This window comes from Palaemon carinicauda, chromosome 2, assembly GCF_036898095.1.
Source record: "Palaemon carinicauda isolate YSFRI2023 chromosome 2, ASM3689809v2, whole genome shotgun sequence".
Taxonomy (NCBI): Eukaryota; Metazoa; Arthropoda; class Malacostraca; order Decapoda; family Palaemonidae; genus Palaemon; species Palaemon carinicauda.
Window position 1 is genome coordinate 130,011,676 of NC_090726.1, and position 13,574 is coordinate 130,025,249.

The window sequence follows — 13,574 nt, forward strand, 5'->3', positions numbered from 1 at the left end:
ACTACTAAATCTAGAATGATGATGAATGACCTCACCAGTTTCAGTGCCTAGCCTTACACCTAAATATTATAATCAAATTTTAGTCCCTTTAAACATTGCCACCTTTATCTTCCATTCTACTTAATCTAGTTACTAAATTTCAGACATTTGGAAATCTTTACAGAGGGGAGGATTTCACCAATCTGTGTACTGTACACTGTTGAAAATATTTTAGTATGTTGCTATGAACACACTGTAGGATGTCAAATACGAGGACTTTCTAATAAAAGCATAGAAGACCTACTAGGTCCTAACATGTCATAGGTACCTGTATATGTGCTCAGAAGTTTGAATATCACTTTCGCTGAATTTCTATGCTTTTTAAAGAAAGTACTTACTCATCTATTTTACTCCCTCACCCTCATTCACAATAATTCATTAAAAACTAACTGTGGCATTGAATGAAATCTTGGGTTCCTGTGCTCGGCATCAAGCCTAAATCTCATATTCTATTCCATTCTTTGTAGATATCCTAATCAGATTAGGATAGGTCTGGGAAGGGGATAGGTCTGCAAATAGCACCTCATTATGGTCTTTCTATGTTCAATTGTAGTTTCATTCATCACAGTGCTGTGTATAATCATCAAAGGAACTTATCTCAAATTCTTATGATATATGTGCTACTGTATTTTCTCTAGAATTTGTGTCATGATATAGTAACCTTACTTGCTTGATCTTTGCAGTTTCTTCCAATTTATAAATTTCATCTATTTACTGGCTTTGTTACCCAGTCAAATGCACTACAAAGACTGACAAACATAAAATAAAAGTATTTTATTGTCCATGACTATTTCTACTACTTTCCATCAGCATCTCTCATTACTTTAATGGTACATTTTAACGATCTTACTCCTATACACTTGCACGGTACAGCACAGTCCCCTTTTTTACATGCATGTTGTAATACTGCTTTCAACTACAGTACTTAAGGATGGAAAACTATAAGTCACGGAAATTTTGAAAAAAATGGTGAGTTCTAAAGGTTCCTTGTAATGGAAAAGAAACACTAGAAAACTATACAATTCCAGAATTACAAATTCCTACAGAGAAAATGTTTGAAAAAGTGGCCTAACACGTGATATATAGCTGCCTCTCCAGAGCTTCAGAAAACATTGAAAGAAAAATTACTTCTATGGAAGGTAGAGTACCCACCTTATAATGGAGAAAAAGAGCCATATAAGGTCGAAGTGTGATGTCAATGTCAAGACACTGTATTTAATCAATCTTTTCAAGGAAGGAGAGAAATGATGAAGCACCCCCAAATGGAACAATGTTCCAAACCAAACCCACTTTTGCTTTAAAATTTAGCATTGAAACAAGTCACTAACATTTAAATAACAAACAACTTCACTTTTAAGTCATTGTAACAATCCTCAGATCTCTACAATACAAGAAGGAAGGTACAGTAACTAGATTATCTAAACTGAACTGTTAGTAAAGGTGATATGTTCAATTATAATTTCATCCAAAAGACTTGGAATTGGAGGAGAGAATGATATGAATACTTAATAACTGTATTATGTTGTAAGAAGTGTTACCCATCATCTCACAGTGATATTCTGGGCACCAAAACACGACCTCCCGTGATCAACATGAAAATGGACTTAAAACAAACACTAGATGATATCCAAGATATTTTGGTTCAATTCCGACATTTCAAATGGTTTTGTTCCTGTAAATAAAATATATTTCAAGCGTTTACCGGGTTTGCAGAAACACATCTGGATTATAATTGTGTACTTTTTTAATGTAAACATTTCCTGCTACCTTTCTGCTCGCAAAGGGTAGCTGTGTGTCATATTTCTGTGTAAGTAAACTAGTTAGTACCAGCCAGCATTTCTGTCCAAACCTTGACAAGAAAAATGTAGAATACAAAATTAGATAATTGACTTCCAATTCAAATATGCTCACAAAACCACTTGAAAGTCAAAGAAAGAGCAATTTGAGATTAAGTATGAACAACATATGAAGAGTGGAAGGCTAGAGACTGAGAAATATGGAGAATTTCATCACTAATTAACAGATTTTGAAGCGAAGCGAAAAATCTATTTTTGGGTGAGATGGCAATGTCATCCTGATGGAAGGTTCCTATTGGTAGCTTTCTAAGGGATATTTGGCTACAGTGATAATCCCAGAGAATTAACCTTTAGGTCTCCAGAATTCTAACTCCTGGAGCGAATATCCTTAAAATTTCTCCTAAGGATATTGCATAAAATCAGGGGACGTATATCTTGATACGACACATAGCAATCTTCACCCCAAATAGTGTTTTCGCTTCGAGGGGGAAAGTGGCTAAACTGAAGGGGAGCCGTTATCAAGGTTACCCTTCCTCCCATACTATTACATGGCTCCAGGATGACGCTCATTCCTTGTAGCATTGAGGATGGTGCTACAGATATAGTTTTCGGGAGGGATCTTCCCTAAGCCTTTTTCTTATATGGAAAAACGAGGGCGGGTCCATCAGGACGACATGGCCATCTCACCCAAAAATAGATTTTTCGCTTCACTTCAAAATCCGTTTTTTTGGGGCTCAAGCCATGTCATCCTGATGGAAGTGTACCAGAGAATTACTTGAAAGTACTGTATCTGTGGATTTTCATAAGTGCCTTAACGTTGGGACAATTTTTTCTATGGTCATCCGGACCATTGAGACATACTGTATGACGTTACCGTTATACATCACTACCACTAATCATGGAACAATGTTAGGGCTTCCTGGCCCCTGCAGGGAAGAGTCATACTAGCCAGTAGAAAGGGGTCTCAAGGTTTCATTTATTGTATGAACAAACATAGGAATCAACTAGATATACAAGTCTCACGGTTTGTATATGTTGTCAGAACAAATAAGTATCAACAATATCTATTGTTTGTAAGCATACAATAATATGAGGTTTACTTAGGTAAATAAGTAAGAGAACTCTGGCTATATTTATTGTGCTAATTGCAGGGCGAAAGAAGACGCAATTACACTCTAAGAGACATTTATTTTGAATAAATGACTAAATGGAATAACAAGTGTAACATGTTAAGGGAATTATACGTACAGGATAGACAGAAAAGGTTTTCTACCAGAAAGGGAAGAAATGATTAGTGCCACTCTGAAATTTGTAAATTTGGATAAAATCTTCCAATATAATTTTCTGTAAATGTTGTATACTATCAACACTGTGTAAAATGTACACACGGTACAAGTGTTATCTGTATAATTCTACACCTGAGATTTTGAATAGTCTCAGTGTCACCATGGTTACACCCACTTAAAAAGTATCGCACTGGAAGTGTCAACACCTTTTCACCCTAATTGATAGTCCCAATCAATTCACTGTTCATCGCAGCACTAGACGACAGGTTTTAATACACTACCTGCTGCCACCATGTAATTCTTCAGTTCGTGCACTTGCTTTGCATAGTGTTTGTAGAACACTCTGGATGACTTCCATCCAGTATATGAGCGAAGACGCTCAAAGTCCATATCCTGAAAAAAGTTCACTGACGAAGCAATTTTTCTTGGATCGTGACCTGCGGGTATACTGTCAGGATCCGCTCTGCGAATGAACTAGGTGAGCTTCACCCTCAGTTGTTTTAGGGATAAGTTTGATCCTGAAGTTTCTCCTTTACAGAGCTGTCCTCCCCTGAAGTCTGCAGTTCTTCAAAGATAGGCCTTTAGACATTCTACTGGACACAGAGAGACATCTTCCTTCAGAGGGCAGATTCTCCAGGGATCCCGTCTCTTAATAGGTAGCTTGTTCTTGGCGAGAAAGGTTGGATCAGGAAAAAATTCAGTTCTCCCACTTCTGTGAACTGAATGTGGCCCTCATTTCTTGATAGGGCTACTATTTCAATAACTCTAGCCCCTGAGGCTATAGCGAACAGGAAAATAGGTTAGATCCTTAAGAGAACAATCTTCATTGTTCACAGTTGAAGCATTATGTAGGACCTTGTCCAAGGACCATGAAATGAGCTTCGGAGGAGCTGCAGGCCTAAGTCAAGCGCATGCCTTCGGGATCTTGTTAAAGATTTCGTTCGTCAGGTACACTTGGAAGGCGTATAGAAGAGGTCTAGTCAGGGCCGACTTACACATAGTTATCGTGTTGGCGGCCAGACCTTGTTCATGAAGGTGGATAAAGAAGGACAGACAAAAGTCTATTGAGATTTCTTTCGGTCCTTTTGCTTTAGCAAAAGCAACCCACTTTTTCCAAGATGATTCATATTGTCTTCTAGTTGACTTGGACTTGTATTCTTCTAAGAAGTCTATACTGCCTTTTGAGATTCCAAATATTTTCTTAACCGCTAAGGCGAGAAAATCAGGAGATGAAGGTTTTGGGTTCTCTGTGATGAAGCGAAGACAGTCGACTTCTGAACCCGTTGAGATAGTGCTGGGTTCGGTAGAGAAACCAGCCTCAGATTCAGTTCAATCACTAGAGGGACCCAGTTGCTCTTGGGCCACTTGGGGGCCGCTAGAGCTGCCATTCCCTGGAAGGATCTCAGCTTGTTGAGGACCTTCAGCAGGAGATTGGTTGGAGGGAACAGGTAAATCCGAGTCCATTCGTTCCAATTGAGGGACATGGCGTCCGTTGCTTCTGCCAGAGGGTCCTCGTATGGGGCTACATATCGAGGTAGTTTCTTGTTTTGCTCATCGCAAAGAGGTCGATCTGCAGTTCCGGGACTTGTTCCAAGATGAAGGAGAATGAGTCTGCGTCTAGGGACCATTCTGACTCTATCAGCTTGAGCCTGGATAGAGCATCTGCTGTCACATTGCGGAACCCCTGTAAGTGAACTGCTGATAAGTGCCATCTCTTCTTTTTCGCTAGACGAAAGATGGCTAATATCACATGGTTGATATGTGGCGATCTCGAGCCTTATCGGTTCAGACATCTCACTATCACTTCACTGTCCAAGATCAGCCTGATGTGGACTGATCTGCGAGGGGAGAGTTTTTTCAACGTCAAGAGGACGGCCATGGCCTCCAAAATATTGATGTGAAAGGCCTTGAACAGAGATGACCAAGTCCCTTGGACTTTCCTTTAATGGGAGTGACCTCCCCATCCTTACGTCGAGGCATCCGTGTGGATGGTCACCGATGGTGGAGGTTGTTGCAAGGGCACGGTCCTCGTTACGCTCTTGGCCTTCGACCACGGCTTGAGAAGTGATCGTAGTAAGGTCGGTATCGGTCTTTTTAGATCTCTTCGAGCGCTTGATGCGTATCTTCTCCAGACTCCTGACGCATCTTTCAGCTGTGCTCTTAGCACTGGGTCTGTTACTGCTGTGAACTGGAGAGAGCCCAGTACTCTTTCCTGTTGGCGTCTAGAGATCCTGTCGGATTTCAGAAGTCTCTTGACAGACCCTACGATCTCCGCCTCTTCCCTGAGGGAATGGAGAGGCGGTGTGACTTCAGGTTCCAATGGATTCCCAGCCATTGAAACTCTTGAGCTGCAGAGAGTCGAGACTTCTTGAAGTTGATCTTGAATCCCAGATGTTCCAGGAACTGAATCACTTTCTCGGATGCTTGCAGACAAGCCGTTTCGGATGCTGCCCACATCAGCCAGTTGTCCAGGTACGCTGCTACCGGAACACCTTCTAGGCGTAGTTGTTGTACGACTGCATCTGCAAGTTTCGTGACGATCCTTGGGGCTATGTTTAGTCCAAAGGGCATGGCTCTGAAGACATACTTTTTCTTCTGTAACTTGAATCCTAGGGGTCTGTTTTCTATGACCTTGATGAGTGGCAACAAGTCCAGAATGACATTGAGTTTGTCTGACTCCTTCTTGGGAATACAAAACAGCCTTCCCTGGAATTTGATGGACTTTGCTTTCCTTATAACCTGTTTGCTCAAGACCTCTAAGGTATATTCTTCTAATGAGGGGGTGGAGTGTTGGAAGAATTGAGGAAATGATGGTGGAGACTTGTTCCATTTCCATCCTAGTCCATTCTTGATTAGGCTGTGGGCCCAAGGATCAAAGGTCCAACGATCCTGAAAATGTTGGAGCCTCCCTCCTACCGGAAGCATCTCATTGCTTCGATTGTCCGGAGGATTTACCTCCTCGACCGCGTCCTTCCCTACCTCTTGAGGGATGTCTAGAGGAGCCGGCCAAAAGGTAGTGGTTTGCCTCTCAAACCCGGGGTTGAATGGTAGTGACTGGGCAACCAGCTGTTGAGGCACCACTTGGAAGGTGGTCTGTGGTTGGGCCACCACTTGGGGCACCACGGTCATGGTGACTGTGGGATGTTGTTGAGCAGGCCGAGGGGGAAGTCTAAGCTTCTTCGTCTTCCTTTTAGGTTGGGGACCCGCATCCGGGGAAGACTTCCTCTTTGACGAGATGCCCCACTTCTGGAGAAGGTTCCTATTCTCCGTGGTGGCTTTCTCAACTACCTCTTTGACTACTTCGTTTGGGAAAAGGTCTTTACACCAGATGTTAGAAGATATCAGCTTCCTGGGTTCGTGTTTCACTGTTGCAGCAGCGAACACAAACTTTCTACAGGCTCTCCTAGCCTTCATGAAAGCATACAGGTCCTTCACTAGGGTGGCCATATGCATTTTGGCCAGGACCATGATCATGTCTGGGGTACTTCTTTGGCCTGCACACCTCTCTATGCAGTTTTGTAGGGATAAGGATGCAGCAAGTCTCTCCTTCGTCTCTTGTTCCCTGCGCAAGAGAAACTCAGAAAGCTTAGGGAGATTCTTGCTAAACTGTCGTCCAGCAGGCACGACAGCTACACTACCTGCTTTCGGGAACAGCAAGCTACGCATCCTATTGTTAGGTAGGTACGGTCCCGGAGAGTTCTTCTGGATCCCTCGTACCCACTTGCGCAGCTTTTCTCGTGCCGCATCCCTCGACTCCGTTGACTTGGGGTCGTCGAAACCTTCGGTCACCAAGGTCCGACAGATGTTGCAGTCTTGGGGGTCCCAGTACTGCAGGGTTTCGGTAGTGATGGTGCACGGGGCATGAGACCTGCACGCTTTGTGACCAGAGAAGTTCCTACTCCTATGGTTGCAGAAGATCACATTGCATTTCATCTGGGGTTCCTCCTGTAAAGAAAGGAAAATTAAATGAGTATGCGGTTGTTTATCTCACATGATAAACAGATTATGCAAATTATTAATATTTTAACCATTATAGCTTAGGATAGTAAGCTAGAAGGGAAATAGGAAAGACACTTCTGTCTCCTGTCCAGCCAATTACTGTGACCTCCCCCAATATTAAGGTTATAGAGTTTCCTTCATCAGGGCAAACTCAAAAGAGAAGGGTTCTAACCTCTAGGGATAGAATAAGTGTATACTACCACTGACCCTTCTTAAATTATATAATATTGTGGGGTAAGTTATTAACTGATTACTAATCAGTGTATTGAAGGAATTCTTTTCTTTCAATATAGGATTGGTCTCAGCAATAGACTGCAAGGATACACAAGGTAAGTTGAAAAATAACTACTGTATAATATATACTATAGTTTTCTGTCTGCAGTATATACTATACTGCAAATATACTGGCTACTGTATAATCATATACTGTAGTTCAGCCGCCATCTTGCCAGCTAGGCTAGCACCTGGCGACACAGTCCGGCCGGCCGGCATGTCGCCGGCTGGGTAGTACCTTACGGCACTGGTCCAGCCAGCATGCCGCCGACTGAGTAAGCACCTGACGGCACCGGTACAGCTGACATGATGCCGGCTGGGTTAGTACCAGGCGGCACAAGCTGACAGAGAGAGAGAAAGGATGGAGTGAAGGGCTGCCTTATTAAAATATATGTTTACAATAAATAGGGGTGTAAGTATATAACCTTACAGCCTTCCTCCAGAATGAGGGTTCAAATGGAAGGGGAGAATACATCATTCAAGCTTCCATCCAGCCACAAGATCCGTTGCCGGTCGTTACTAGTTTCAGGAATATGGATGGCACTCCAAGGGAGGACTGAAGAACACTCAGCAGCAGAGGGGTCACCCACCGGCAGCCGTCACAGCCGGCACAACCTTTCCTGGAGCCTTGCGTCCATAAGGGAAAGACTGAGTGACTATACAGCTGCTTATGTAGGAGCCTGGCTGGCACCACAATCTACCCGGCAAGCGGTGAGATTGTAGGATGACGGCCACAGAATTGCGATAGCTAGGCCATCTCTAAAGGACAGAGAGGGGCAGGGAAAAGGGTTCTGTATCAAGTGTAGAAGAAGGCGGCAGGATTGCCGCCACTTCCACACAAGGGTGAAACTTTGTTTCAGTATCGGCGCCATCCTAGGCTGCAGAAGAATATCTATTCTTCAGCCTAGGGTCTGCCGAAACACGACGAGTCTTCTAGACCGCAGGGGAGAAGGTGGCGGCATCATACTACCACTTCAAGTGCGGCCTAGGGAGGCTTAGCCTCCTATGCCGACAGCTCTAAGCTGGCAGGGGAGTGACTACTCGCCTTGCTGCTCGGCCGCCGGCAGAAAGACTGAATACTCTGAAGTTCTGTCGAAAACCCAAGCCGGGATACTCGCCGGCAAGGGTGGGAGACAGAAAACACTAGCCTAGTCAAGCCTGAGTGAACTACTCTATGGCAAGACTAAGATAGGGTTGTCGCCTATGGCGGCACTCAGAGACTCAGAGGGAAGGAGGGATTACCCTTAAATCTCCACAGGAGACGAGTATCGAGTTATATAATTAATTCTAAGAGATATACTATCTCCTGTTGAATTAATAAAACGATACACGAGGGTAAACAGGGATAATGTATGAAAGTATACTAAGGCGCATAGGCTAAGTAGCCTAGCGCGGGGCGGGATCTCGGTTACCTAAATCACCGAAACTCTAACGTATACGATCGACATAAGGAAGAGGAAATTTGTATGCATAATATATCTTTACTAGTATAATTGTGCCTAAATAGCTTTCATAATTTATTAATGCTATTACCACCGGGAATGTCATTCTGCTAACTAAATAACACATGCATAACGAACGACAGCGCCCATGGCGCCTCCGGTGACCGGCCAAGCTCCAAAACACATTAAATTAAACTAATTTCACTGTGAAGCAGGAGCTAAAAATTATACACTGTAAAGAATAAATACTCAACTTTCCAGAGGCAGAAGAAGCTAGAGATTGCATATTAAATCCTCTCAATAACGATCAAAAACGTTAGATAATAGGGAAAACCACGGTGCGCAATTGCTCCTGAAATAGGAATGGGCGCCATCTTGGAGCCATGTAATAGTATGGGAGGAAGGGTAACCTTGATAACGGCTCCCCTTCAGTTTAGCCACTTTCCACCTCGAAGTGAAAACGCTATTCGGGGTGAAGATTGCTATGTGTTGTACCAAGATATATGTCCCCTGATTTTATGCGATATCCTTAGGAGAAATTTTAAGGATATTCACGCCAGGAGTTAGAATTCTGGAGACCTAAAGGTCAATTCTCTGGGATTATCACTGTAGCCAAATCTCCCTTAGAAAGCTACCAATAGGAACCTTCCATCAGGACGACATGGCTTGAGCCAAAAAAAAAGCATTCTATGAAAAAGTAAGCATTAAATTCACTAGCAAAATTGGAAGAGTTAGCCTAGAGTTTGAAACAGCAGGTTTGGCTAGGATCATTGCCTTTGTCAAGAGCTTCACTGGTCTTGGATTTAATACGGCAAAAGAGGTAAAAAGCTTAAAAATTCATTACTATCAAACCCCAAAAGCTCATTAATAGCAAGAAAGGCATTAGCATCATCATTCCCACTTTAATCAACAAGATAAGTCTTCTCTGGATTTTCCCTCAAACTAAAATGTTAATTTCCTTTTAAGTTTGGAACTCTTAAAATGGTCAGCTACCACTTGAATATACCTATTCATAAGAGGAACAACAGTAAGCCATTCATATTCTTCACAACTACTATCTAAATAAAAACATTGCCCCTGTCATAAGACACAAACAGAATGAGGATCATAATCGCCCAGCAAGAAGTCCCTTGAACAACTCTCACAAGAATTACTAACTAATCGAAATACCTTAAGAGAGCTAACAACCTAAATCACACAAAACACCACAATCTGCAGAAGGTTAAAATCTCAACTACATGCCATGAGGGCAATGAGACCATTGAAAAGACAAAGGATCTGTGGCACACCCAAGCCAAGGTTATTGCCATTAATTAGCATATTGTCTCAATACTCAATACTGTACTGGAACTTAAGCTTAATAAAACTGGATATTTTAGTTTTGGAGAAAATGTTGGTTTTAAACCAAGCTTTGAGATAGAAGGTTTATAAATATCATGAAAGTTTCATAGAAATAATATGAACATACTGTAGTAACAAAAAGATGAGAGAACAAGTTCCTTATTGGAGTTTGTCATTAGCCATGTGGCACTCCTGATAATCTTTTTTAATTACTTTTTGCTACTGCAAGGCCACTGGCTAAATCTATTATAAGCTCTGTTACCCAACTGACCTACTCATATGGAAATTATTATGTAATAACACTGCAGTATTGATATGCTTCCTAAAGGATAGTTAGCTTCTTAACAAAAAAAAAAAGTACAGTATTGGAAGCATCAGGTATACTACATTTTCTCAAGGCTTAGAGAGAAACTGGGTATGAGAGTCTCGTCTTTTCTAAGCAATTTTGTTAAACAAACAGATGAGCTTTTAAGAAAATGTGCTGAATCTCCAAGTGAATTTTAACAAAATAGTTTTCTATGACCCAACAAATGTCTGCACGAGGCTTATGGTTCATACATCAGAAAGGTTATATGCCCTCCTATCATCAGTATCACCTTTCACTTGGTGACCATCCTTGCATTCTTATATCTCTATGCCAATGATCCGGCATTCCATTTTGATTTTTGTTTTATGCTCTGGTAATTTTATATCACCCCTTACAACTGAATATGTGCTCTACCCAAAAATTCAGATGGAGTTGTGAGAAGCAATATATTTGTGACTCAAAAATATGCTTAACTTCTTTTAAAATACACTTCATTAATTTTCAATTACTCAGTTTCCAATAAGAAGAAAATTTGGTCTTATCTTAACCTTTTTGGAAATTTCCAACCGTTAACCCCCAGGGGGTTATTTTTTTCCAAGCACATTTTGCAGTATATTTTTTTAAAATTGCTCTAACAGCCTTAATTTTTGTCATAGAGAGGTCAGGTTGGTCTAGTTCTCTTGGAAAATGCCTGAATTTTCTCAAAAAATTATAAAAAATATGAAAAAAAAAAATTTATAGCATTTTTTTGCAAGGACGTACCGGTACGTCCATGGGGGTAAAGGGATGGCTTTTGTGAAACGTACCAGTACGTCCTTTGGGGGTAAAAGGGTTAAGATCCTGTCATGAACACCTTTCCTTTTCTACCCTACCAACATGCATCATAAAAATTCTAACAAAAATATGCATCTACTAAAATGAGTGGCAGACTGGATTGCAAAGTAGGAAGAGAAGCTTAAATACCAATTGGCTTGCCTGAAAAAATGGCAGCACATCACTGCTTTTGATGATCATTTCTTGATCTGCAAATTATTTATAATACTGTTTACTCACAGCAACATGGGTGAATTACTTTCCTTTCGAAGCATTCAGATCTTAATAAGAAAATAATGTTTTCTGAAAGTCTAATTGCTGTATCAACTTCATAAATCTGGCACTTTAAATAAATTCTTGTAGTGAGAATATTTGTCTGATGATATGTAATGGTTTTGCATCCAAAAAAAGAAACTACAGTCACAAATGAAGATTGTACTTTCAAAGTAACAATTAAAATACTGTACTGTATATGTTTACCATAGTGTAAAAAAATAATCATAAACCAGAAAATCATCTAAGTTGCATGCATGATAACTACACTACACTTGAAATAATTTTAATAGTATTATATTACCTGGACTTCATAAATTTTTCCGACTGCAATCTTACCCAGACAATAACAATGAGTATCCTATCTTTATTAAAAATTTGAGTGAAATTAGACTATATTAAAACTAAAACTACTAACCCTTTTCCAAACTACAGGTACTAGTGAAATGGCTATCATAAAACAGATCAATACTACCAACACCGAGGCTATCTCACCGTCATCCCGGAATATGTCTGGTAGACTGGCCACGAGCAGGAATACACCATTGGCCGAAGTGTCTGGTTCAGGTAGAAACCAAAGAGAGGGTAGCCTGGGTGGGGAAGGGGAATCAAACAAAATAAGAAATTAAGGGGCAGTAAGAATTCAAGAGAGATTGTTGAAGGAGATAGCTTTTAACACTTTTTGATTGAGCTAGATAAACTTAAAAAAAAAAGGACAGGATGCTAAGAAGAAAAAATGAAATACCCGGTAAATACAATTGCATGTACATTAGTATATAATATCTGTCCATATTTGCAGTCCCTTAGAATAGACAATCCTATTACTTGATGCATTGCAGTAATCACTCCTTTATCTTTACATACATTACCTAGAGCTCAACATTAAATAAGTAAAGATTAAGAAAGAAAAGTAATTTGACAAATAAGTTACAAGTTAATATAAATCACAGATGAGTCATGTAATGCACATCAGTAATTGTTCACTCCACCTCCAAACAATGTTCATTACAACTCCCTTCAATATTAATTTTACAGTTACCTTATTACTGAAGCTGGTACTGTAAGCCAAACATCTATAAGCAGTATAAACAACCAGTTTACTGTATTAATGGATAATGTACTAAACTGTAGTAACCATATCATATACTATTACATAATTTAATTCAAATTTCTGCAAGAAAATCAGTTAAATAATGTTTTTTCATTGATTAGTTGGTTGTCATTCCTCGAGAAGTAAGGAGGGTAACTGGAGTTTATGAAAGCCTATTTCAATTTACTTTTTGTTCCTGATTTCCCTCTTTGTATGCTATTTTTTATTTTCTATAAAAAGCATTAAGGTAGAACTTATAATTTCTTATATAAGTAAATGTAATTTTTTCTTTTTACTCTCACAACTCAGGAGAGCAAAACACCAAAATCCAGTGTGGAAGCTTACAGGTAAGTCAAAAACTAACTAGTGTCTACCCGGGGACTAAATGGCAAGTTGTCCTAGAGACCAAGAATTTTAAAAAAGGCCAAACACTACTTCTGTTACTTGGTTATCAAATCATAACTAAACTTCTACAGGCTTTCAGGTTTCTTGGAAACTTAGAACACAATAATCCCTACAACTTGTTATTCAATTTTCATTAAACATGGGAATGATATGATTGGAATAAACTTTTCAAGGCTTCTGATTGCTTGCAGAGTGCTTAGAACCAATTCCCAATAAATACCAAGCTGGAAGTACTTTCTTACACATTGCACGATGCTTAGTACCAATCTAAAGAAGGTTACATAGATATGAGGGTAACAGAAAGTTAGGTCTAAACTTCTCAAGCTTTTTGCTTACTTGCAATGTGTTTAGAATCAATTCCCCAAAAAACACTATGAGTTGGAAGTACAGTACTGCTTTATACATTACACGATGATTAGTAACAATAAAAAAAAGTGGTCAACCCTGAACACTCAAAGTTACTCAGATTTCACAAAATCTCGGAGGAATTATGTCCAAATAAAAGAGTGA

General features: G+C 40.2%; 1 protein-coding gene across 8 annotated transcripts in view; it reads right to left on the reverse strand.

Moving 5' to 3' along the window:
* Positions 1-13,574, reverse strand: part of LOC137626954 (alpha-N-acetylgalactosaminidase-like) — a 219,820-nt gene that overhangs the window by 61,205 nt on the left and 145,041 nt on the right. For 7 of the 8 annotated variants that reach the window (XM_068357941.1, XM_068357972.1, XM_068357948.1 and 4 more), the window contains one exon: positions 12,065-12,159. The exons of the other annotated variant lie outside the window; for it this stretch is intronic. In XM_068357941.1, coding sequence (XP_068214042.1) covers positions 12,065-12,159 — 95 coding nt within the window. The remainder of the gene's footprint in view (positions 1-12,064; positions 12,160-13,574) is intronic. 8 annotated transcript variants of the gene reach the window in all.